At 60.2% G+C, this 26116-nt stretch overlaps 1 protein-coding gene across 4 annotated transcripts; it reads right to left on the reverse strand.

Annotated features, from left to right (window-relative positions):
• Positions 1 to 15273: 15273 nt before the first annotated feature.
• Positions 15274 to 25176, reverse strand: ICOSLG (inducible T cell costimulator ligand). 4 transcript variants are annotated; one of them, XM_073887109.1, is made up of 8 exons: positions 24901 to 25176; positions 22701 to 22741; positions 21387 to 21743; positions 20445 to 20819; positions 18290 to 18458; positions 17472 to 17506; positions 17131 to 17168; positions 15274 to 17015 (listed from the first exon to the last, which is right to left on the reverse strand). In XM_073887109.1, exons 1-7 carry the CDS (start codon positions 24912 to 24914, stop codon positions 17131 to 17133), a joined length of 1029 nt encoding a protein of 342 aa, XP_073743210.1. In that variant the 5' UTR covers positions 24915 to 25176; the 3' UTR covers positions 15274 to 17015. The 4 variants fall into 4 exon arrangements, with proteins under 4 accessions (XP_073743210.1, XP_073743212.1, XP_073743209.1 ...); XM_073887111.1 differs by having other exon boundaries at positions 20526 to 20819; positions 21387 to 21746; XM_073887108.1 differs by having other exon boundaries at positions 21387 to 21746.
• Between the last annotated feature and the right edge of the window lie 940 nt (positions 25177 to 26116).

The following is a 26116-nucleotide window of genomic DNA, read 5'->3' on the forward strand; positions in this document are numbered from 1 at the left end:
ATTTTGTACGTTTGAGGGGCACAACATGTTGATTTGATACACTTATTGTAAAATGATGGGCACTGTCCTGTTAGCTGACACCTCCACCGCTCACGGGATTACCGCTTCTTTCTGTGGTGAGAACATTGAATAGCGGGGCTGTTAGCAACTTTCATGTGTATAAGACAGTAATTATTAGCCATCCTCATGCTGTACATTAGATCCCCAGAACTTACTCATTTTATAACTGGAAGTTTGTACCCTTTGGCGCCATCTGCCCGCCCGTTCCCCCCCCCTCCTCCTCCCCCCCCCCCCCCCAGCCCCTGGTAATCACCTTTCAACTCTTGATGTCATTTTATAAAAAATTTGGGCAAGACAAAATTTCCCTTAAAGAATCAAAAGAGCAAATTTTCTAAAAATAGATACAAGAAAGATCCAACTTCTGGGTTGAGATTTTAGAACCAGCATTTCCATTAATAACAAGGGGTCTGGTCTAAAAATGTACCAAGCACACGTGAATTCCATGCAGAAGCTGAGCTCTGGTTATATAAAGTGTGATTGGTAGAAAATGTTTTAGGCTTTCTCTGGGATCTGAGCACTTGCTAGGTGGGCTTCTCCTGTGCATTAGGTATAAGCATGTAATTACTACTTCCAACTACTTAGAACGTTGCCATCATACATCCCTGATTCAGAATTTCAAGCCCATTGTTTATGTACACTTAAACTTTTGCATTTGATAATAACAAGTTCATGAGTATCAATCCTGTAACATTAGGTTTCCACCAAGGCCAATTGTCAGGGAACACATGGTGGTACCTGAAGACATACGTGCTATTGGCACCTAGGGGGTCGAGGCCAGGGATGCTGCCCACCATCCTACAATGCACAGGATGGCTCCACCACAGAGAATGTCAATAGTATTGAGGGTGAAATCTGTGTTGGAAAAAGGATGGATAGTCAGGAACTCTGCCAGTGGTCCATTAAGGTGCCCCTCTGATGGGTTGCGGGGCTACCAGGGGACTGACTGGAGGAGGTGCGTGCTTTCTGTAGACACACTCTTGTGAGTGCTTCAGGACATCACCCACAGCCACGATACAGAGAGTCTGCCACTTGGGTGATACCATTTTTAGACCTTACTTATTGGTCTTTTGCTATGAATAATTAGATTTTAGCTCTTTTACACCCTCATTTCTCCTCTTCATTCCCTCAATATCATGATTCATAATCAACTGTATTTGTTATTTTGATTGAAGAAATAAATACTGCTTATAGCAAAGGCCAAGAGTACATTATGATTATATTTCTTTTCTGATACTGCCTTATGTTTTTCCTGGTCTTTCTACATGCTTTTCTTTTTCTCTTACACTCTGCTCTTCCTCCCAACCTCTCCACTCTCTCTCTGGGAGCTCATAACAACACCTCCTCACAGGTGCCCTTCAGCCCCTGCATATCAATTTGTGCAAATAGATGCTCCATGATACAACTACCTTCCTCCCATTGAGGCCTAGTGGGGTGACCCTGATGAAGCAGGGTGACCCTGTTTCCTCTCACAGAACCCTGCAAAGCGAGGGTTCCGTGAAGAAGAGAGGGCGTCAGATGGAAGTCACCTAGGACAGAGACTGTCTGTCTGATTGTCCTGTCTGCCTCTTGATTTCCTGGCACCAAGCATGGAGAAGGCATTTGGTATAGGCTTGCAGTGGGATGGCTATAGAGCAATTAATTGCTCAACAAGGCAAGTATTGCCTAGAGGGGCCACGGGTTAGGGCTGGGTGGAGACCCTGCCGTGTGGGGCTTTGCTTGTTTGCTTTCCTGGGAGCCATGGACACTGAGGGACTCTATCCCATTAATTGAGATCAGAGTGCAAACTTGGAATGTGCTTCTCTGGAAAATAAATCCCAGTGGCCCCAATCTTTGGGGCTTTCTGAGTTCCCTGTGAGTGTTTGGGGAAGAGAAACGTGCATTGGTCTCCTAAAAATCCCTAGAATTTCCTCAGAGATTCCAGTCTACTTAGGTCCATGGTCACTAGGGATGCTGTCCAGCACAGATGACACTGACCAGGTTTCTGTCAGAGCCCCCAGACCCACCCTGACCACAGAAGAGTCCCTTGGCTGGTAGTATACTAGGATTACATTTCCTTTCTGATACTGCCATATGTTTTTCCTGGTCTTTGTACATGCTTTCCTTTTTCCTTTCCTTTCCTTTCCTTTTCTCTTACACTGCCCTCTTCCTCCCAACCTTTCCACTCTCTCCCTCGGAGCTCATAACAATACGTCTTCCCAGGTGCCCTTTGGCCCCTGCATATCAATTTGTGCAAATAGATGCTCCATGATACAACTACCTTCCTCCAGTTGAGTGGGTCTCCAGGGATAAGGCCATGACCCAGAGCGCTGCCTGCTATGCCCCTGAGCTGTTGGCTTCCGGCTGTACCTGACTCCCTCCAGTTGGCCCTACAGAGGCCTGGTGTCCCACCCCAGGAACCAGCACACACCCGAGTTAACAGCAGAGCAGCCTATAGAAGGTGGGCTCTGGCCCCGCAGCTCCCACGGAATGGAGAGTGCAGCAAGGCCAGGGGGAGTACCTCATACCTGGTTGCACCACCCCCCACTCCGCTGCCTCCCCAGTTGCCTGCTCCACTCTACCCAACATTTCCCACCCAACCTTGTTCTTTGTAAACACCCTTGCCTCCCCAGACCCTGCCAGCTTTTTATCCCCAGTAAGGAGGCAGAGGGGACCCAGGCACCACTCAACGCCAGGCAAGCCCTGGAGGGGGTGTGTAGGGGGTGCTGCACTTGAGATGGACCTGGGTGGGGGGAGAGGGAGGCAAGGAGGGAGTCTCTTCTCCCAGGCCAGAGGAGCAAGGGCTCACCCCTCATCCATCAACAGGTATTGCTTGCTGAGCACCTGGTGGTGGTGTTGGCGGTGACAGCCACAGGACAGATGCTGTTCCAGGTGCTGGGGACCTGGGATGGAAAAGATAGAGTCCCGTGCAAATGCAGTACAGCATGGCCCAGGACTCTGGAGAAGGGACGAGAGTGAGGGTGGTGGGGCCTCTCTGAGCAGAGACCAACTGGAGCGAGGAGAATGTGCCGACAGACGCCTGCGGAGGAGCACTTAGGAGAGGGAACAGCAGATGCAAAGGCCCTGAGGCAGGCCGGCCCTCTGCAAAACGAAGGCACTGTGGGAGGGGAGGGGAGGGGAGGGCAGAAGATTAGAGTTTTGTGGTGGTGGTTTGGGCTTTTGGGGTGGGAATGATGCCTGCCAGCTTGGGTGTTGAGGGGAGAGATGCAGGGAAGAGGAAGTGAAGCCTGGGAGAGAAAGGGATGCTCAGGTGGGTCTTTCCAAAAGTTCTGTCCGTGCCACACTCCACCCTGAACACAGACTCCCAAATCCCAGGTTCTGACTCAGCCCCTGTGGGTTCTTCAGACACCCACCCTGGGGCCCCTCAGGCCCCATGTCCGAAACAGAGCTTACCCGGTCCCCAGTCCTGTGTCTGCAGCCATAACAGTGATGTCTGTCATCCCAGGGGCCCGGAATCATTCTCCGGGAACTGAGTGTAAGGGAGTTCGGAATATGAGCAACAAAGATTCGGAGATGATGTCCTGCAGGAACAGTAACTCCTTCTGGGGTTTCTGATTCTAGCCTTTTGTTGCCTGTGCGCACTTTCACTTGCTGCAAATTATATATATCTGAGAGCAAAATGGGTAATTCCTGTTCATAGACAGGGGGTCGAGCAGTGGCCCCAAAGAGATACGCCCCCCTCCCGCCCCAGCCCCCATGAATGGAGATAGTGTTTGCAGATGTAATTAACTTAAGGAACTTGGGAGAAGATCACCCTGAGTCACGGTGGGCCCTAAAATCCAGCGACATGTGTGTTTATAGGACAAGGGGAACCCAGAGGAAATGGCCAGGTGGGGCAGAGACCCAGGCAGGCGGCGCGTTCGCCAGACCAGAAGTGGCACGAGACGGCTGCTGCCATGACACATGACTCATGGCCCCCAACCGTGAGAGCGCCAGTCCGCGCCGGTGGTTGGCAGGCTCCCTGCTGTGCGCTGTGTTCCCGTGGCCCCAGCAGACCCCGCGGGAGAGCCACCCGCTGGTGAATGCCTCCTGCTCCGCCCGGACTTGTGCCTTCTCGCTTCGACTCTGAGTCCCCTGGAGCAGCTCACCGGGTCCCTCCCTAAAATGAGTCACGCAAAATCCCTAACACGCGTTCATTTTATATCAGCAGGAGACAGGACTTTGCCTCGTGGTGAAGACTATCTTGTAAAATATGTGTGATGTCCGGATTGTGAAATAGAAACTTCTGGATATAAAATCGGTCTCTTGGCTGCCGATCCAGGCACCTGCTCCAACGACTTAATCATGATTTAAGAAAATAAGTAAGTCAAAGTGCTCCTGGGGGAGACGGCTTTAATCCCGTGAGGCACAACCAGCTCTGAAACCAGGAGGAAATGAGCCCCGAGAGCCGGCCCGTTCAGGTCTGGTGAGGCCCCCGGATCTGCGGCTCCCCCAGAGGAGACACACACTGGGGCCTCAGGAAACGGCTGGGTCAGGCAGTCAGGGTGCCATCTGGGGGGCCGGGGCTGGCTCTCCTACGGCGGCAGCCCACCAGTGAGGTCAGGGGGTGGGGCCCCCCAACACCAGGGCAACGCAGGGGGGCCCTGCACCCCCGGGGCCTCCTCCGGGTGGCAATGTAGGGAAGTCGCAGCTGGGGCCCCGGGCCATGACCCCGTGAACGAGGCCCACAGCACCTGGCGAGCCCAGCCCCTCTGCAGGTGGCTGTGGGCCCTGCCGGCTGCAGCCGGTTCTCAGACGGTCCCTCCGCGGCCCCTCTGTGGCCTACAGCTCATCGGCTCCTGCCCCCTCCTCGCAGCCTGCTGCCCGCTCCGCCCCGCTGTTGCCAACAGCAAAGGCAGTCCTAGTGATGCTAGTGATGCTGGGGCGGGGGGGCGGATGCGGGCTGGGCCTCACGCCCCCTCGGCGAGCTCCCCCCCAGCTGCAGGGCCGCCTGCGCCACACCCACGACCCGTGAGGGCCACTTGAGGCAGGGGTGGGGGGACAAAGGCACTTACTGCCGGCACTCCCCAGGGAACCGCCCAAGCCCAGCACTGGCCACAAAGGGACGGGCCAGCACCCACTCCAGCAGGTTGGCTCCGGGCCCGGCCCTGCCCCCCAAATCCGTGCAGGGGGTGTTCCGGGCCGCGGCCCTTTGCGAGAGGCTGCCCAAGCGTGGATGCGCCACCGCTGTGCTTTATTTCCTCCCACGATAAACCACACACCTGCTTTTACTAGACTTTTCTGGAGGGGTTTTCCGAAGTTAGACAGCGAATTCTGCTCCAGGCCCTGGGGGGCCGAGGGGGACAAAGAGCAAACGGGCGCAGCAGCCTGTGTGGCCGGGGCCTTCACTCGCTCACTCGCTCACTCGCTCACCCGGGCACCCACCGGCGCGCTCAGCGGTGTGCGCGACCCCGGCGCTGTCACGGCCACCGGGGGGACGGCTGCCCGCTCCACACACAGTGTGACCAACGTCACCCCCAGCCTCGCCCGACTGGGTACCTCGGATCCTGCGGGCAAGCGGCTGGGACAGTCCTTATCCAGGGTCGTAGCTGGGTCTACATGCAAGTTCTCAAAGCTCGGCAAAGTCTGGAGACTTTCTGGGTTGTCCCTGCTGGGGCGGGGTGCTACTGGCAAGCCGTGGGTGGGGGCCAGGCTGCTGCTCTGCTCCGCACAGGGCCCAGGACAGAGGGACGTGGCCCCAGAGTCCATGGCGCCTGGGGAGAAGCCTGCTCTGGACGGAGCTGGCACGTCATTCCTTGGGCTGCGTTTGGCTCATTGACGTCACGGTGCCCCCTGCCCTCTCTGTGACCAGTCCTGTCCAGCACATCACCCCCGAACCCGCTGTGCTCTTGTCAGCCCCGGGTGCATGGGCCCGCTGTCCGTGTCTGCGCCCACCTGTCGCTCTGCGTCCTTCCTCCTCCCCTAGAGAAGCTGTCCCCCCTCCTGGGACACAACGGTGTCAGAATGAGCCACAGAGCGTCCTGGTGCTGAAACCCCGCTCCTCACAGCACCCGGAGCCCATGGAGAACACCAGGCCCGGTGACCCACTGGGGCCCTCTGCCTCCTGCAGAGGGGGCGGGACCCTGTCGTACTGTCACCACTGGGACATGGGCGAGGCTTTGTGCGGGAGATGGGGACTCAAAGGGGGGGCCCGAGGCACGTGTGAGCGGGGTGGGTGCAGGACAGGAGGGGTGGCAGGCAGGTGAAGGGGCACCGTGGGGACGACAAGGCCTCTTGGAAGGCCAGGGACGTCCTGAGCCCGTGGGGGAAGGGAGGGGGGCAGGGGCACGGACCCGCCCCACAGACCCGAGGCCTTCTTGTCTGGCTGGTCACTGAGCCCTGTGAGTTGGGTTGGGGCTGCTAACACAGCCGTGAGGCTGGTCCAAGGAGGCAGGGATGGAGGCTCAACCTCAGGATGCCGCCCCGGAGGATGTCCCCTTGAGGGTGTCCACCTGCATGTCCCTCCCTTACCTCCTCCTGCCCACAGAGGGGCAAATCCCCTGGGTCCACAGGCAGAGTTGTTCTGAAGGGATTATCCTGGGCACGTCACTCTAAATCCTGATTTTTTGCATGTTTTCAGGTCAGAACATAACCGCAGAACGTGGCCCCATGGGGGTCGGGACCACAGAGATGGGCCCCCTGGGAGGTCAGGACCACAGAGCAGGTTCCCAGCACTTGCATGTGGGCCTCTAACCGGCCACCGGGACCTCTGAAAGCCAAGGGCACTGATGGGTCATTTCTAGGTCTTTCTGTGGCTGAAGCACAGGGTGGTAGCCATGTCAGATAATGTCAGAAGTTGTCTGGGAACTGATTCTGGAAAAAGGTTCCCCAGGTTCCTGTCCAGCATGAGAGAGAGGCTCAGGGCTCCCTCCTTCCCCCACCCATCTAGGGAAGATGGACAGGTGCTCAGAGTCTGTGTCGGGGCCATGTCCCCTCCCCTTCTCTGCCAATAGCTGGGAGCCCCCGCTCGCAGTGGGCAGGCCCTTGCCATGTGGGAAAGCTGAGACTTGGGGTCTTTCCAGCAGCTGGTGGCGGTGGTGACCAGAGAGAGGGGGCAGCTCTCCGCCTGCTCACCCAGGCAGCGCCCTTCCGGACACACCTGCCTGGCCTGTCCCACCCCCACCAGCGCCAGAGCACCCCAGGGATCCAGAGCCCGTGCAGACAGGTCACGCTGTGCGAACCCCACGCAACTGTCAGGCACTCGTGACACGCCCAGCCCGGGGCCGCATGAGCCGGCCCCCGGGGGCGGGAAGAGCCCTCGCAGGTCAGTGGGCTGAGGATGCGGGCAAAACAACACACCACGGGAACGGGGAGAGGAGAGAGAACAGGAGCTTTCTATTGTCTCAGTGAGGGAACATCTTTATCCACTTACTGTGTGTTCTAACTCTTCAGAATAAATCTACCAACTTCGAGATAAGCCTAGCCATCCTCTGTCTGGAGGGTGGGTCTGTGGGGCCCTGGGGCCCTGCTTACCACTGGGCGAGCCCAGCCCCCGCGGGCAAGCGCCCCTCCTCCACTGGCCTCCCTCACCACTGTGGGAGCAGGGTTCCCGGTTTCTTCCTAGCGTCTCCGTCAGCGGGTGCTGGCTTGGGTCCACCCCTGAGAGAGGGTTGATGGCTGAGCCTGTGTCATGTCTCCAGCAGGTCACTGCCCCTCACTGCCCAGAATAAATGCAGGGATACAGGGGGTACGTCTGCATACACAACACCTCCTCAGAACCCTCTAGAGAACACAAAGAAATGTCCCCCTTCTGCCCTGTCACCCTCTGTATTCTCTTCCAGAGCCCTGATCACCCTGATATTCTCTTGTTCACCTGATCTCCCTGTAGCACACCCACATCCCCCAATTCCTGCCCTGACTCAGCACTCGGTGAACATTTGAACCTTCCTGGGGGCGGGTGGGGTGAATGTCAAGTTAGTAAATGCTGAATGGATGGATGAATGGAAGCCGGGTGGGTGGATGGATGCTGGGTGGATGGATGGATGGGTGGATGGCTGGATGCTGGGTGGGTGGAGGGGAGGGGTGGATGCTGGGTGGGTGGAGGGGAGGGGTGGATGGGTGGATGGGTGGATGCTGGGTGGATGGATGGATGGGTGGATGGCTGGATGGGTGGATGGCTGGATGCTGGGTGGGTGGAGGGGAGGGGTGGATGGGTGGATGCTGGGTAGGTGGAGGGGTGGATGGCTGGATGCTGGGTGGGTGGAGGGGTGGACGGGTGGATGGGTGGATGGGTGGATGGATGGATGCTGGGTGGATGGATGGATGGGTGGATGGCTGGATGCTGGGTGGGTGGGTGGAGGGGTGGATGGCTGGATGCTGGGTGGATGGATGGATGGGTGGATGGCTGGATGCTGGGTGGGTAGGTGGAGGGGTGGATGGCTGGATGCTGGGTGGGTGGAGGGGAGGGGTGGATGCATGACCAGAAGGCCACCACATGTGCTGCCCCAAGACTAATATAACAAGACAGTTTGCTGAGAAGAGAAAGTCCTTGGATCTTGGACTTACAGAGACAAACGGGGCCTCAACTGAAAGTGTTAAAAATAGAGGCCGTTAAAAACATTTTTAACCAACTGATGGAAATTCCCCTTATCAAAAGGAGCTACTATAAATCAAGCCATGAAAGTGATGTGTCCTGGAGCTGAGGACTATTTCTTGAGCAAACAATGTAATCTCTGGGGGCTTCCCTGGGGGGAGGCTTGAGAGACCACTGCTGCAGATGACCAACAGCCTGTTGGGTTGGGGAGTGGTCCTGTGGAAAGCAGCCATCCAACATTAAAAAAAAAAAAAAAAAGACACTGACGATTCATTCCTGGGTTTTGCAAATAAACTATGGGGCCCATGCTAAGCATCATTATTTAGAGAAAACGCCCTGGGCTGATTTGCGCCAAAGGTTCTTTAGATAAACAGCGTTTCACCAGCTAGGACATTTGGACAGGAAACACAAAGATTGAGATAAATAATTTGGGACGGGCTCTGGGCTCAGAGACCAGGGAGCAGCGTGTGGGGGCAAAGTGGCTGTTCCAAGATGGAGTCCAGCCCTGCACCAGCCCCGCCGGGCAAGCCCGTTTCTGCCGCGTGAGCGCGCCCTACCCTGCTGCAGCCACCTGCGTGCTACCAGCCCCTTCACAACTGGATGCAAGGCTTCTGAACACCTAACCACTGTTTCCCATGGCCTGGGGTCTGCAGGGCCGGAACAGGCACCACACGGCAGGGGGGCCGTGCTGGCGGGTCCAAGCGCGTGCAGGCCCCTGTGGGTGAGCGCTGCCTTAGGCTTTCGCCTGGGGTCCCTTGCTGGAATTGGGCTGCACTCAGGGACTGCCTTGGGTCCCAGACTCCTGGGGCCCGGTCTTCGTTCAGTAAAATCAGGAGGTGGGGCTTCCTTTGGCTGTAGCTGTCACGAGCGCCCCAATCCCCAGAGCCAGGCCGGGTTGGCTCCTGGAACATTCACTTGGGGAGCTTTAAAAACCGGATGCCTGGGGCCCACTCCAGACCCTGTGACATAATTGGCCTGGTATGGGACTTTGTTAAAAGCTCTCAGGAAGTCCTCACGGGACCCCAGGGGGTGTGTACCAACAATTGAACCCCCGGAGTGGGGGGTACATCCAGGAGCTCAGCTGGTGTAGCGGGGACTCCAGCACAGTGGAAAGAGGCCATAATATGGAATTGGAAGATTCTGCCGTTAGCAGTGTGCCGGGTGGGCGATTTTGCTCAGCATCCTTGCCACTGGGAAGGGGATTTTTGCTTGTCCTGCCACACGACAGTGTTATTATGAAGATCCGATGAGCTGTGACTTCTAACAATGTGCCATTCGAATGCCCACCGTTCATGGTGCAGCTGCGTAGGAAGACACATGGGGCGAAAGGCAAGAGGCTTGTTTTCAAGTCCGGGGGCGTCCGCGGCCACCAGTGACACAGGCCCACGAGCCACAGAGCGTGACCGCTCAGCCCCGTGGACAAGCACCTGCAGAGCGGTCCCGCCTGGAGCAGGGTCTGGAGCAGGGAGGGCACAGGCTGACCTCTCTGGAGGGAGCTGGGGGGCGACGCCTGTCCTCTCTCCCTCCGTCTGCCCCTCCACCAGCAGCACCCAACGAACCCAACAGAGTGGTCCCGAGGCCCCTGGGTTTGGGCACGATCTCTTAGATGTTCTTGTCTGAATGAACGAGCCCGGTCTCTTGCATGGAGTAAGATCAGGGGGTGGGCATGCCGGTCTAGAGGAATGAATCCAGCTGTTCGAGGATCTTCTGTTTTTTTTTCAGAAAAAGATTGCAGGCGTGGTGGAATTTGATGCAAACAATTTAAAAGTTCGTTTGTATATTTATCTAATCATATCCTTTGGTCACCCGCGGTTTCTGGTCTAACCTTTGCCCTACAAGGTGGCTTCGCCTCTGCACAGGGCTCTCTGGTCTACCCGCTGTGGGGCTCATGTCTCTGAGTGATGCCAGGAATCTCACCTGCTGATGTCCACTGGGCTCAGGGACACCCTGCGGTCTCGGGGGGACTGACCCTGGGGGGTGGCTCCGGAGAGGCCCCCCTCGGGTCCGGCACCCTGGGCAGCCCCAGGCACACTTCTGCAGGGGGTCTGGGAGGAAGGCGGGTCCCCTCACTGGACGTCATTGGCCTCACCTTCCAACGGGACCCCTGCTGCCTCTCTGGGAAGCTCCAGAAGCGCGGTCTAGAGGCTGCTGGAACAGAGGCCCCTCACCGCCCGCCCTCTGCACAGAGGGGCCGAGTCGCTGGGCGGGGCGCTCGGCAGCGTGGATGGGACTGGCCGGCACCCCGTCCTTGGCCCTGGCTCCCAGCTGTGGCCGCCCCGCTGCCCTCCTGCTCCACGGGAACCCTGTTTTGGAAGGGATGCCAGGGCTGGCTTTGGGAAATCCTACATGTACTAGGGGGCCCTTTTCCGAATTGGCTTCTTAGGCCGTGAAGTGTCGCTTCCTCTTTCAGGCCCAGAAAGCAGACAGGAAGTTCAGGGAGGTAATTTTAACTAAAAGTCTGTTGCTCTCTCCTCTACCCAGGTTGGGTTTTATTGCGATTTTCCCTGTGGCTGTTCGGCGACCTTCATCAAGGGCGCTTCCGGCCCCTTCGGAACATGCCCGCTGGTTCAAGGCCCGCGTTGTGCCCCGGCTGCTCGAGGCGGCGCTCCCTGGAGCCCAGCACGCCCTGGCCCTGCCGCCCCCAGGAAGGACTCCAGGCCAGGGCGCCAGCTCCGTGGAGGACCCCCTAATTCTGATCTCGTGCCGCGAGTCTTCACAACGAAAACAATCCAGGACAGTCCTTCCTCCGGGCAGGCCGGGTCCCCCTGGGACCTTGGGTCTCCCCCTGATCATGCGTCCCTCTGACCTTGGGTCCCCCCGACTCCACGTGCCCCTGACTGTGAGGTCTCTGCCCGTAGGCCCCCCTCTGACTTTTGTCCCCCTGACTGTGGGTCCCCTCCCCGAGCATGGATCCACCCTGACCATGGGTCCCCCCCCGACCGGGGGTTCCCCTTCTGACTGGGTCCCCCCTAATGTCGGTCCCCCTCTGACCTTGGGTTCCCCTGACGTGGGTCCCCCTCTGACTGTGGGTCCCCCCTGACCACAGGACCCCTCTGACCGTGAGTTCCCCTCCCATTGTGGGTCTCCGGTCTGCAAGTAGCCCTTCCCAGACCTGGGCCCTCAAGGTGCCCTTCATTGTCATATGTTACTACCAGCCTTTGCTTGATGCTTTATTTTATTATAGAGGGAGGATGGTTCCCGAGTTTGTTCCACCATTAAGTCATATTTTATAAGCAACAGTCCCAAGTAGGTGGGAGCTCCTCTCTCTCAAAGCTCCCGGTGCAGGTCTCCCCTTGTTGGTCCCTGGTCCCCGGCACAGGGCCCCGCCAGCCCGGCCCCTCTACCATCTCATTCCCACCCGGCCCCAGAAGGGACAAGCCAAATTTAGATGGTGACATGAGCTCTCTTCCTTCCCAAACAGGTCTGCTTAGACTCTCAGGAGGTGATTTTCTTTTTCAAATGGGAGGTTTTGTTGGAAGATGAACAGAGAACCCAATACATATTAAAATACCAGGACAGACCTGGGACCTTGACGGCACCTACAGGGGTAAATGGGAAACTTGGCTGAAAGCCTGAGATGCTGACCCTCTTTGTGCAAACGGCCCTGGCCTGTCTGTGGCCGAGGGCAGCGCCCCAAGTCGGTGGCAAGCTCGGGGGGCCAGGCTCCCAGGCGGCCGCTGAGCGGAACGGGAGAACCGCACCTCTGCCCGGAGCGGCCACCACACGCCGAGGGAGGAGGCAGCCACAGGGTCCACGGCTGTGGCTCTAACGTTTCTTGGTTTTGGGGGAGTCTGTAGTGCGATCTCATCACGACTCTTCTACCCGGGCCGGAGTTGGCCGCCGACCTCCTTTGGGCCAGGTGGAGGCTGGGCTCCACGGATGGCTGCTCTTTGTCGGCGCGAGCCGGGCCTTGCAGGGCTGGGGCCACGGAGGACGGAGCCCGACCTTGGCGGTGAAACAGGATCTGCTAGATCTCCGTCCCCTCCGGAGCCCGGCGATTCCTGGGCCTGGAACCCATCGCTCCCCGGGCCCCTCTCCGGCAGCCTCGGCCCCGGGCCGCATCTTCCCCAGTCAGCCTCTCTTGCAGGCTCTGATGCAGACTGCAGCCGGACCCACCTCACCACCGGTAGAGACCGGCTGCGAGCGGGCCCATGGGAAGGGTGATGCGGTGCCAGGGCCGGGGCCTGTGCAGTGGGAATCGTGGGCCGGCAGGGCGGGACTCACCTGCAGGGCCTGGCCCGTGGGCGGCACTCCCTGGATGGAGCGGATGTGGGCTGTGTCCACGCAGGCCCACACGGGGGCCAAGGCCCGGGGGGGGGAGCACCGGGCCACCGGCACGCCCCGCATGTGTGTCCGGACCCCGGCCAGGCTGTGGGCCCCCACGCTGGCCCCTTCCTCCCTCTCCCGAGCCCCTCCCTGCCTTCTCCCTCTTGGTATGGGGAGGGTCGAACGGTGTCCCCTTACCCCCGAAATTTTAGTTAAGATGAGGGCGGCCTGGGTCAGGGTGGGCCCTAAATCCAGCGGCTGCTGTGCTCTGGACGAGGGGGAGACAGACACGGGGAGAAGGAGGGAGGGGCGCGGCTTACGCGGGACGGCCTCGAGCCCCTGGCCGCCGGAGGAGGCACGGAGGGGTCCTCCCTGGGAGCCTTCGCAGGACCTGCCAGTGCCTTGTTCTTGGACGCTGGCCTCCAGACTGGGAGAGAAGACAGCTCTAAGCCTCCAGGACGCTCACGGAGCTCGCAGCCCTCACCTGGCCCTCACCACCCGGGACTCCCGGGGGCCCCGGCCCGGCTCTCCTCTCGGGCCGTACTTTGCCAAATTCTGGTGTTTGCCCCCGTTCCCTCTTGGTCATTCTCTGGACTCAAGGAGGACGTGGAGGGGGGCGCTCAGCCTGGGTCTGAAGCAGGCGTCTTTGCGGGGTCCCCTCGTCCTCACCAGGCTCAGTTCAGGGGGACATTTTGAACCACACGTGGCATCGGCCCTCCCTGGGACACTGTGCCTTCTGGGCCTCCGAGTGCAGCTCCCCAGGGCAGTCGGGTGACCACCCCCTTCACAGCCTGGGAGCCACCTCAGCTGTGACAGGTGCCCTCCCCCTTCCTGGTGGCCTGCTCACAGCAGCCCTGGCACCTGGCACCGTGCAGGGACTCCGAGAGATGAATCACTCTCCCCGGGGAACGGTGGAGCCCTGCGCTCGGGCCCAGACCCAGTGAGAGGGAGCTGGGGGAGGGGAGGAGGGTGGGGGAGGGGAGGAGGGTGGGGGAGGGAGGGGGGGGGGGGGGGGGGGGGGGGCATGGACAGGGGGAGGGAGCGAGGATCCTGGACGGTTCCTGGTTTAGACACCCCTTGTCACTCCCCGAAGGCCCAGGTCAAGGTCCATAGGAGCCTGTGCCCCCAGTGGCCGACCCCGTCCGACCCAGAGCTGGCTGGCCAGGACCCCGCACAGCATCTGGGCCTTACAGCTTCCCTCTCTTTGTGCCGTGAGGGGCCCAAGGGTCCTTCCCAGGACCTCCCAACCAGGGACCGTGGCAGGAGGAGCCCCCTCCCCAGGCCTCCTCTCCTGGCCCCTGGATTCTTGACATTAACGCCCCGCGGGCCCTGGGAGGGTGGGAATGAGGAGGCCGGATGCCGGGGTGAAGGCGGGGGGCCAAGGGGCACCTGCAACAGGGCTGGAGAACGCTTGGGAGCAGCTGGGGCAGGGGTCCTAGTGCTGTTGGGGTGTCAGAGTGCAGTCCGTCTCTAAGGACAGAATGACCTCAGATCCACTCAGCGTGGCTGCCTTCTGTTTCTGGAAAGCTGGGAACTGGGGGGTGGGGGGGAGGGACCAGATGTGGGGCTGGGGGACCTTCTGCACTGCCCAGAGCCCGCCTGCCAGCTCCAGCCCCGGCCTGAATGGCCATTCGAAAGCCGCAGCTGCCCTCCCTGGGGTGGGGGCCGAACACACTGGCCAGGGTCGTCGAAGCATCTGAGCAGCAGGGCCAGTGGGCAGCAGCTCTTCCCAGCCTCCTCACCCTACAGCAGGGAGAAGCGTCTGGCTCAGGCCGCACACACAGCTGAGGCTTCCGTCCCCTGCCCTCACGATGAGCCGCCCTGTGTGCTCGCCCGGCCTCCTCCCCAGGGGTCTTACCGCACCTATTATGTGCAGGATGGGCGGCTGTGGCAGGAGCCAGGGGCCCCCCGAGGCCAGGATTCCCAAGGGCCTGGGCGTCTGGGCGGGGCCTCTGCCCCACAGCAAGGCTGGGCGCCCACCGGCCACATACTGAGCACAGTGAGATGGTTCGAGACTCTGGATGGAGCTGAGCCAAGCAGGAAGGAGCCTGAGGGGGGGATGTTCCCTGGCCTGGACCCGTGAACCATGAATCCCCTGTCCTACGCCACAGACAGCCGTGGGCCGGCAGCCCCTATGCGGTAGGGGACAGGAGGCCCCGCTTGCCCTGCCTCCCAGGGGCAGGTGACTGCGCAGGGCAGGGATTCTCGCTCTCAGACACGGACCCCCGGGGTGGGGGGTACTTCTCTGTGGCAGGTCGTCCTGGGTGCCTCTACCCATTAAAGGCCAGTGGCAACCCCACGTGTGACAACCGAAAAATGCCACCAGACCTTGCCCAGCGTCCCCCGGGGTGAACACCAATGGGGCAGGGCCCTGGAGGAGCAGGAAGGACAATACTCGCAGGCACCTGCTGCGCTGACCGAAGCCACTAGACACAGACACCGCTTCCATCTTGTATTCTCGTGAATCGGGTTTCCAGAAGCAGACACGAGAACATTGGCCTCCGGCCTGCCCAAAGCACAGCGTGAGGAGCAGACGGTGATGTCCAGGCTGAGGGGCGAGGGGTCACTGTACGTCTTCCCAGACCCGAAGGAGCCGGAACCAGACCACAGGGTCCTGCCTGGGTGGGTGCCCGGCGAGCAGGGTCTGCTGCAGGGGGGCTGCAGGGTGGCTCCCCCCGGGGAAGGGCCCAGGGCTGCAGGCAGCTCCGCATGCCCTTCCACACCCAGCGGTCACTTGTGCTTTTTGCTCCGGATGCCCGTGACCCCGTCCCTCTGTAGCGACACGTCCCTTCTAATGCTTCACGTGGTCTGGCACATGACACTCATGTCAGAGCCGTGTGAGGAGTTCTGGGCACAAAAATAGACAACGAACAATTTCTTATAACAGCTTCGCCCCTGAGCCCGGTCCTCGTGTTTGTCCCGGTCCGGGTCTGGGGCCTGCAGGCTTCTGACGTCCGCCCACCAGTGCTGAGTGACCCCAGGCGGGACGACAGGCTGCGTTTCCCACGGGGTGCGCACACCCGCGTGACCTGGCAGCCTCCTTCACAGAACCTTCTGGGAACACGAGTGGCTAGATTCATTTGGGGCCACAACGTGGAAACCATCAGAGCTGTGGGCTGCATACTTCTGCTGTCTGCTGCTTGGCCCGGGGGCTCTGAGGGGCCTGGCGTTTACGTCGGTTCTGGGCGGGGGGAGCAGGGGTGACAGGTGCAGAGGGTGGATGGAATTAGCGCCACATTCTGACCCGCTGCCGCTCTGCCGGGAGAACGCCTCCTCCATGCGGGTCATGGAGCCACTCTGAAGGCCCTCGATGGCCATCTGGCAAAGCCCGTGTCCACCGGAGACGCGAGCTCCCAATCCTGCCTGAGCGGGTTTCTGGGTTTCCCCGGAGGCCGCGGCTCCTGCCATGGTGGCCCCAGCAGCAGACTGTCTTCTCGAAAAATTCCACTGTCTTTTTAGGAGGGAAATCCAGCTTTTGACCAAAACAAACAAGGTTGGGGTTTCTTCCCAGTGAAGGTCCCGGAGGAACACAAATTCCCAGGAGCCATTCAGGGATTTTGCAGTGTTGACTATTTCCTGCATCTTGGACACACACACGTGTGCAGACACAGGTCCTACATCTGGGGGTGCAGGTGGAATGGGGCTCCTGCACCTTCGTGTCCCACAGACACCCTTGAGTGACCTTCACCCAGCAGGGTAGTCGTGGAAAAGCCCGCACCCTCTCTCTTCTTCCTAAATAAGATGCCCTCCTCTGGTCTCAGAAAACCTCCATCTCCCCAAACCCCAAAGGTTTTGGATATTGAGAAGGGCCCCATGGGCTGCAGGGGGGTGGTGGGGGAGGGAGCCATCACGAAGCCCCAGAGCTGGGGAGCCTGCCCACATGGGGGGCATGTGTGTTCTGGAGCTGCTGACTCTTTCAAAAGGTCCTCATTCCAGGATCGGGGCAGCCCCTGGAACATTCTCCCTGGGGTCAGGCATGGCCCTGCGTGTCCCTTCAGGCCGGAGAGGCCCCGTGTCCACGAAGCCCCCTTGTTAATGGTGCCGATGGGGGCAGACGGTCCCCCTGGGCCACCAGGCCTGCCCGAGTCAATTCTCAAGCTGCTGTCCGCCGTCCCTCCCGGTGGCATCTCACAGAAGCCCTTGTCCACCTCCCGGGCGGTGAGTTCTCGTCAAACATAGTCTAAGAAAGAAAAAGAAAGGGGTGTAGGAATCACACTGACCTTGGCTCCTGGGACAGTGGGGGTGCTTGCCATGGGTAGCTGTTCTCTGACAAAGGACACAGTGTCTGGACTCACTCAAGCCCCCCCGTGGGGGTGGAGTGGGGAGGGTGGCCCTAGGGAGAAAAGGGTGAAGTTCGGGGGATGTGCCTGGGGGTCATCATCCCAGGCTCTCTGCTTGCGTGTCTGGAAAATTCCGTAACCCAGCGTCAGCAAGGATTGATTACATGCCAAAGGGGGCAAGTGGGAAGCGCCTTCCCGAGGGGTTCACCGTGTCTCTGAAAATGGAAACATCTATTCCCCTGGCCATCAAGTATAGCTCGTGCCAAAGGCAGACCCCGAGAAAGCCACCACCCAGCCGCCCACTCCCATAACCTGCACTTGCTCTCCACCGGCCCCTTCCCTTGCGGCCAACTCACCAGAGAATGCCTGCTCTGGCCTTGCAGGCCGGCACCTGTGGGAAGGAACCAGAAATGCTCAGGGTGGGCAACACAAGGTGGGGGAGGGGGCCGCTCTAAACCCCCAGTGGCTCTGGGTGCCGGGCAGGGGGGAGCCCACAGGGGAGGGTCCCTCAGGCCACCCGGCTTTCCAGGAAGATGCTTTGTCAGAGCTAAGTTCAGGGCGCTGTAAGAGGCTCTGGGCACCTCCCCAGGGCCTGGCCAGACGGGCATGGGGCTGCAGGCCATGGGAAGTCTTTCTGGGATGGCGAAATGGGCAACACGCTGGAGGCTCCCAGGGAGCACAGGGAAACTTCTCTTAGGGAAGGACTCCACCTTGGAACGAACTTGTTAATCCAGCAGTGACCCGGGCCCCACCCTCCGGAAAGATCTGGAAGGTCCCCAGCTTTGTCACCTTTATCTCAGGGGATGCTCACCGGCCTCTACCACCAGGCTGACCTGGCAAGACGTCCCTTGCCCCCCACAGCCCTTCCTGGTTGACCCTTGGGGTGTGACCTTGTTTATGTTCTGGCCTTTTCTGTGCATTCTGCTGCTTTGTTTTAGAGGGTCAACACCCAGACTCTCTCCATCTGTCCTTAAGTTTGGCCAGAATTCAGGACTGAAGGCAGCTTGGCTTCCATAGAAATGTACTCCATCCTGCCCTCTAAATTCAGAAGCTGCCACTCCCACCCCAAAAGCTGGGAGACGGCCTCGAGCAGTGCCAACACCTTGAAAAAGGCATCTGGCTCACGCCAACCCCAGAAATGCTTAGCCCCGACCACCAGCACCTGGTCTGATACCTGGCGTGGATCCCGTGGGGGCACCTGCTTCTGCACACCCAGCCGACGGCCGCGGCCACCACCACGACCACGCCCAGCACAGCCAGGGCGCTCAGCACCGTCCCGTGGCCCTTTCTGTGGACGCTGGTGTGGCTCCCCGTGTTGCTGGGTTTGGTTGCCCTGGGCGTTTCTACAAGAAAGAGGAAAGGAACGTGAGACTTAATGGGTGTGGAGGAAGGGAAGGGCCTTCTGACAGAGCAAGACGGGCTTCAGGGAGGTGCTGAGGCCACAGCATTTCCCTGGCACTGTTTTGGGATGTTTGAACCCGAGGCCGGTGGGGGGAGGGGGAGGGGTCTCTCCCTCAGCTGAGCCTCCCCGTCTTCCTGGTGGCACCCCCGCCCGGGCCGCCCGGAGCCCAGCCTCTGCGGCGCAAGCACACATTCCTCCCGGCTAATGTGATTTATTTTTTTCAGCTTTATTGCTGACTTTAACAAAACAGAAATCAAGGTGAAATTCACATGACGTCAATGTTGCCATTTTGCAGTGACATCCGTCCACAGCGTGGCACGGCCACGGTCGTGATCGGGTTCCAGAACCTTCCCTTCACTCCAAAGGGCCACCGGACCCCATCTGCCGTGCCTGCCTCCCCTCCCCCCGCCCGGCCCCCACGCGACGACCGTCTGGCTCTGGATTTGCCTGTCCCAGGAGTTTCATATACATGCAGCCAGAGAGTGCAGGGCCTTTCCCGCCTGGCGTCTCTCACTGCCCCTGACGTCCTCAAGACCCCTCCACGTGGCAGTGTTTCGCTCCTTTTCGTGGCTGAGTAATATTGCACCGTGTGGATGGATGTGTCAATCTGCTCACGATTTGGTTCGTGTGAATGATGCTGCTGTGGACGCTCATGCACCAGGATGTGAGTCTCATTTTCAGTTCTGCTCGGCCAGCGCCTGGGAGGGGGACGGCTGGGCCATGCGGAAACTCTGCGATTACCGTTCCCCGCCGTGGCTGCACCCCGTTCCCCGCCGTGGCTGCACCCCGTTCCCCGCCGTGGCTGCACCCCCTTGCACAAGGGGGCTAATCCCGCCCACCTCAACGTCCCATTGCTTAGCCCCTTGGAATGTGGTTCTCACGGGCAGACCAGCCATGGCACCCCTGGGAAGCTTGTTACAAACGCCCCATGTTTCTCCAAACCTGGAGAAACCATTCAGTGGCTCGGTGTTGAGCGTGCACTGCAATCATCCTGAGAGAGGCTAAGAGGTGCTAATCCACTGGGTCTGGGCGTGGGGGGCTTGTACACGCCCCCCAGTTGTCCCACAGCACTAGAGCCGACACCACTGCCTAGGAGAACCTTCCGGTTCCCCTTCACCCCCCGCCCGGACTGCTCTGCCAGGGAGAGCGTGGCTCAGAGGCCGTGGGCAGAGGCGGGCTGTCAGGGGCAGCCCTCGTCCTGGTCCGTCTGGGCTCAGAGACCGTGACCACTGAGTCACAAGGCTGTGCCCTGATTTCAGGAAGGAAGATGGCGGCCCTGCCGAAGTTCCCGGGGGTCACAGCCAGCCTCACGGCGTGCGACCCACACAGAGGCCTGAAGGCCCCCCCTCGGAAGGCTTGTGCGTGGTGTCACGCTCTGCTGCGGCCATCTCGGATTCTTATGGCTCCTGAACAAGGAGCCCAGCCTTTCTCTCCAGTTTGCTCAGGGCCCTGCAGGCTCCTGGGGGGGGGGGGGTGTCCTGCGGGCATCACCACTGTCACGGACCCCACCTCCACCCGCTGGGAACCTGTCATCTCAACATCCTGACAGGGACACGCAGATTGAAGAGCCCGCGGCCTCTATGAAGGAGCCACCTGTCTGCACCCCTCCCGCGGGGAAGCCCCGAGCCAGCAGGCAGGCCCGGTTCCGGCAGCTGGAACCCCGGGTTGGGGCTCTGGCCTTCTGAAGGGGCACAAGCTCAAAGACTGTGCAGGCGTGCCTTCAATCCTGATGCCATCACTGCCTCGTCCTACACAACCTTCCATCCTCAGTCCCTCATCTGTAAAATGGGTCAGCAAAACTGAGCCCGAGAATGAACATTAAGTCAAGGAACGTGCACTGAGCGCCCAGCCCCCTTCCTGCCCTTCAAGGGCTGCCTGTCACCGCCTCCCCCTTCCAACCAGATTTTGGAAGCCACCGCCAAGGCACCTTGCAGGGGCCTGTCCTCCGAGTCACTGCAGGCCCACAGTCTTGGGCTGGCTTCCACTGGCAGACCCCGGAGGACCTTACCTGCCTGGCCGATGCCAGTCAGGTTTTGGTGCAGAAGGACGTTCTCTATGCAGCAGCCGACATTCACACTGGGGGTCCGCCTGATCCGCAGGACGCTGACCACATCGTACAGGCCCCGTGCATTCAGGAAGACCGTGCTGTTCTGCAGGCCCTCGGTCAGCATGCTGTTGTCCGTCTTGTTGATCCAGTACACATTTGGCTTCGGATAGCCATTCATAGATGTGCACGTGAGCGTGAGCTCCTCGTCCTCGGACAGGCCGCTTGGGACCTGGACCACGGGCATGCTGTAGTTTGCTGCAGGAGAGGGGGATGGGTGGTGAGGGAGGCAGGTGCTGAAGGTCAGAACTGGAGGGGCACAGGGCATCAAGGCCAGGTTAGAGGGAGGCGGCCCATCGTGCCCCTGACCCCAGTGGACTGTGGTCTGGGCAGCCCCCCCACACTGTTCTGCCCGTGAGTGGCCCCACTCCAGATGACACAGCCCGTCTCTGCTGAGCTGAGGTCCTTGGTCGACCTGAATTGTCTCCTAAATTCTGATCTCACTTAGTGCTTTACAACACTCTCTCCTAATTTCATTCAGAACATCTAGCTGGGGTTGAGTTGGAGAATTTAAGGAAAAGACAGCAAGATTAGGAGTTCTTCCGTGAGACCGGATCAACTCAGGCTACAGAAAACTTCCTACCAGTTGGATGAGTTTTCAACCAGCTCAGCCCCACTCCCGGTTAGACAGAAACCCGCCAGGAGAGATGAGGAGGTTCTTAAGGCAAGAAGCAGGTGCATGAGCCCGGGACTGCGCCTTGCTCATACGTGCTCTGGGCTGTAAGGCTGGGCTGGGACGGCTCCCGCCAGCTTTCGTGGTCTTACCTGCCACGTGCAGCGTCACCATCACCTCCAAAATCTTTTTTAACTGCAAGGATTTCCTAAACACCAGGCAGTTGAACTTCTGTTCATCTTGGGGGGTGATGTTGTAGAGATGCAGGGAGAAGTCACCGTGCTTCATGCTCTCCGGCACGAGCCAGGCCCTGTCCCTGTAGCGGTTGTCCTCGAGGCCGGCCGAGCTGTTCCCAGAGAGGTAGTATGTCACGGTCGTTGGGTGGCCCATGATGCTGATTTGCCAATACACATAAAGGTCATCTAAATCAAAAGCGCGTCGTTCGTGGAAACCGCAGCTGAGCTTGACGTCGCTGCCCACCAGCGCTCTGACTTCTTGCTCTTGGATATCTGCTGTGATTCGAAAAGTACGAAATGGATTTTCTGCGGTTGATTCCTTGCCTGCAAAGTTACTCTACTGGGGAGCGGGGGGCGGGGGGGGGAGGAAGCTTTTTCGTCACAAGCCTCAAACACCACTTCTGACTCATTTCAGCAGAAATGTAACATATTAATGAGACAGATGTAGGAATGCGATAGCATGCTTAAAATTCAGACATTTCTGGCAGGCACCGTATTGCCCAACCTGGATTGCTGTCCTTACGTGAGAGGCTAGCATCAGGAGAAGTGAGAGGACAGGTGGGCGCCCAGGACCGCGCTGCGCTGTTTTGGCTACTTCCTGGGTATTTACAATGAATTCAAAACCAATGTTTTGTGTTTTTTTTTTAATTCAGACTTTTAGAAGAAACCAGTTTCTCAGCAACAGCATTCTAATGGTGCTCACACTACCTCAGGAAGGCTGACGCGCTGTACCCAGAGCAGTTTTACCATCTGCAACCACAGAAACGCCTGCAGGGAAAGCGATGGTGTCCCCGGTCCGCCACCCTCGGGGCTGGAAGGCTCGGCGAGCCCTCGGCCTCGGCGGCAGTGCTGAATCCCCGTTCCTTGCTCTTCTGCAAGGTGGTGGCTTTGCAGGCTCCCCGGGGTGGCCTGGGGCGAAGGGGTCAGGAGAAACGGGGGGCCCCAGCTCATCGGGAAAGCAGAGGGACTGAAACATGTGGGACGAGCTCTAATCTACCTCCGCGAAAACACGAACTCAAACAAGAACTGTGGGGTCTGCACAAGCGCTCCCCTTTGTGGCCTTCAATCTGCTCGCTACCCGAGCCCCGGGACCCAGCTTTCTCTCAGGGGCCCCCAGAGAAGCAAGAAGGGCCCTGGTGAGGACCCTGCTGATGCCCGCATCTGCAGCCTCAGAGGTCAGCCCTGAAGGGCTGGAGTAAGAGGTGCCCCCCAGGAGCGCCCCGGACTTACTGGCTTGCAGGGCGCCAAGCAGCAGCAGGAACATCCCGGGACTGGAAAGAAACGACCAGAAAGTCAGGTGAGTTCCTGCTCCTTCCAAACCAGGCTGACTGCTCCTCGTGGGCGGGAGTGGTTGTGCCCACAGAGAAATGTGACCACATCCACAGCCTCAGCCCAGCAGGCGGTTCCCGAGGTGGGGGGAACTCCTCAAGGGGGGTCAGGACCACCCCAGCAGCACTGCCAGTCCTGAGCCACCAGCCAGCGCCCCCCCGACGCCGACAGTGTGATCACGAGGGGTGGTGGGAGCCACCCCCAAGGTCACAGCCTCCAGCCCAGCGCTGGCCTGGCCTCTGCTGCACATGGAGTCCAAGAAATTGTACGAAATCAGAAAAACACACTTTGAAGGTGTTTGTAGTCAGAGCTACGTTTGAGTTTTGAGACACAGAGAGGCACCTGGGTGCCTCAGGCGGTTAAGCACCCGACTCTTAGTTTCGGCTCAGGTCATGATTTCAGGGTCGCGGGATCAAGTCCCCGTCCGGCTCCCCGCTCAGTGCAGAGTCTGCTCAAGGATTCTCTCTCTCCCTCTGCCCCTCCCACTCGCTCTCTCTCTCTCTCTCTCTGAAATAAATAAATAAATAAATAAATCCTAATAAAACAAGTTTTGGGAGACAGAGAGGATCTAATGTGTGCAAGGGCAGCAGCAGCTGAGTTTCTGGGCAGCCCTCTGAAGGAACATGATCATTCTGAAACCAGAAACCAAATCGGGTGGCTCTTCCAGAGCTGGCGGGCAGCTTGGCCGCCAGGGGCCAGCAAATCCCTCTGGGGACTTCCCAGACTCCTTGAAGCAGACCTTCGACCTGGGAGACTCCACACCCCCTGCATGCCTCAGCCCAGCCACCCACTCCTGCAGGCCTCCCAGGATCCTGTGTCTGCCGAGTGAGCTCCAGACCCGTGGGAACCCCTGCCTCGCACCCAAGAGCTGTCGTCTGCGTGGGCATGGAGGCCCGTCCCTCGAGAGCACATTCAGGCATGTCCTGCCAAGCCAGACCCTGGGCCATCAGGAGCTCCCCCACACCCTACAGAAGTCACAGCCTGCAGGCAGGCCTGTCCTCTGTCACCGTCCCTGTTGGGGCCACCATTCCTGCCCTCAGGGACAACTTCCATACCCCCATGTCCAGGTCCCTTCCCTGGGGCCAGAGCTACCTTCTAGAACACAAGGCTGTGAAAACCCCTTGGTGACCCCCCCCATTGGTCTCCCATGGTGCCCATCAGACCCCCTTTCTGTGCTGAGGGCCCAGGGGACATACGCCTCCCAGGGCCTCGTGGGGTGATCTGGGGGCTCCCTGGGGGCGTGAACACATGCTCTGGGTTCTGGGGAGGGAGACAGATCTGCCTTCTCCCTCGGTGCTCCCTGGGCCCTCTTCTTGGGCACTGCTGGGCCCTTGCTGTCCCCACCTGGCTCCCAGGCCAACCCCCTAGGCTCTGGGTATGGGTGGCTGTGACATTCAAGGACCTACATTTGTAACTGGGGAGACTGGGTGGCAGGACCCAGGTGTTGCCGCCACACCGGCTTATCAAGGGGGGGCACAGCCCGTCGACGCCACAATGTGACCTGAAGGGGGTATTCTGGCAAACAGCCGGGAGAAAGCAGTCATCCACACCTTCCCGCTAGCAAGGACCAGGAGTGATGGGCTGGCCTGAGCCCGTCCTCCAGGGAGGCTCCGCTGATGGGGGAGGGGGATCCTAGGTGTGTGGGGGGAGGACATGGCACCAGACGGTGGGCACCAGCTGGCCCTGAAGAGTGATCCTGGCACTGCGAGGTCAAGGCCTGCCTCTGGGCAACCCGTTGGGGGCTCTGGCCTGGGGCGGGGGGGTTGGCCTGGGACGCGGGGGCCCCGGGGGCGCTGGTCCGCTAGTCCAGTGTGCGGCTGCTCTCCTTCCTTCGCGTGGATCCGCCTCCAAGTACACCCACGCGCTGCCGTTGGTCCCCTACGACCCGCCCCACCCCTGGGCGGATGCCACCCGCCTGCAGGTAGGGGCTCCGGATGCCGCCTGGCTCCCAGGGGCCGACCCTCCCACGGATTCCGCCTGGGCCACCAGGTGAGTGGGTGTCCTATCCGACCACCTCGGGATCCTGCTCCCTGCTCCTGCGGCGCCCGCCCCCCGCCCCCGCCCCCGCCCCGCGCTTCTTCCCCGGCATCTGCACACTAACCTTCTCAGCCGCATGGTGGGGGCGGGACCGCGGGTCGCGGGAGCCTTCGGGCCTCGGGAGACCTCGGGTCGCGGGAGCCCTCGGGCCTCGGGAGACCTCGGAGCGCGGGAGACCTCGGGCCTCGGGAGACCTCGGAGCGCGAGAGACCTCGGGCCGCGGGAGCCCTCGCAGCGCTGGAACCCAGCTGTAACTGCGCGCGCGCGCACCTCCGACGCTCTGAGCTCCAAGCCAGTCGCGGGGCCGAGTGCTTTCCGTGGCCCCTGCCCGGGCCTCGCCTCTGATCCCACCCCCTGCCCAGTCCCTCCCACGATGGCCGTGGGCGGGGCCAGCGGAACGGAAGCTCTGTCACAAGCTCCACAAGTTCGTCTTCCCCGGCCACGGACGCTGGGCAGGGACCTGGGCGCTAAAGGTGTCCCGGGAAGTTTGGGGGAGTGGGGTGGTGGTGCGTGATACCAGGGAGGACGGCGGCCGAGGGCTCTGTGGGAGGCTTGCCAGGCTGCAGGGGCCGTGGGAGGCCAAGTGCTGTCCCCCAGTGTCGCGCAGACCGTCCGCGCCCCCAAGCGCCCGGGGCCGCGGCGGCGCCTACTGAGCACCCGGCCCCAGGAACACACGCTTCCCTGCCCGAGGCTGGGCTGGTCTGAGTGCCCGCCGTCCTCCCCCCTCCCCTGCCTCCCTCGAACGGGAGTCAGCACCTCCAAGTCTTAGGGGAAGTAAGAGCCCCGTTTAGGAACGAGTGAATGACTAGAAGGAAGGAGGGAAGGTAGGCGGTCTCTGCTGTCCAGTCCAGCGCCAGGTCCGGGAGGCCCGCCCCCAGCTTGGCCCCCTTATTCTTTGGGGGGATCCTGTGCCATAAGCCACGGCATATGTGGATATTAAAGGCTCTGAGGGGCCCACTGCGTGGAAACCAGTTCACGTCTGCTCCTCCAAGGCTGTGGGACTTGGCACTCCTGTTTTCTCTCTGGGAAAGTGCGCGAAGCCGCGGAGCGCGGGTTAAAAGCCCCGTTTGCTCCCTTCCCCCACCCCGCCCAGCTCCCTCGGCCTCCTCTCTGCGCTGCCGGGCTGAGTCACTGTCCCACCCCGTCCCCCGCAGGCCAGGCAGGGCCAGTGAGGTGAGGTAGGTGGGGCCACGAGGGAGTAGGGTGCTCTTCTTGCAGAGGCTGCCCCTGGAAGGGCCTGGAATCCCAGACGTCCCGCCTCTGGTGTCCGGGGAGCTGGC

This window comes from Callorhinus ursinus, unplaced genomic scaffold (assembly GCF_003265705.2).
Source record: "Callorhinus ursinus isolate GAN/ISIS: 27379988/994484 unplaced genomic scaffold, GSC_fseal_2.0 scaffold75, whole genome shotgun sequence".
Taxonomy (NCBI): domain Eukaryota; kingdom Metazoa; phylum Chordata; class Mammalia; order Carnivora; family Otariidae; genus Callorhinus; species Callorhinus ursinus.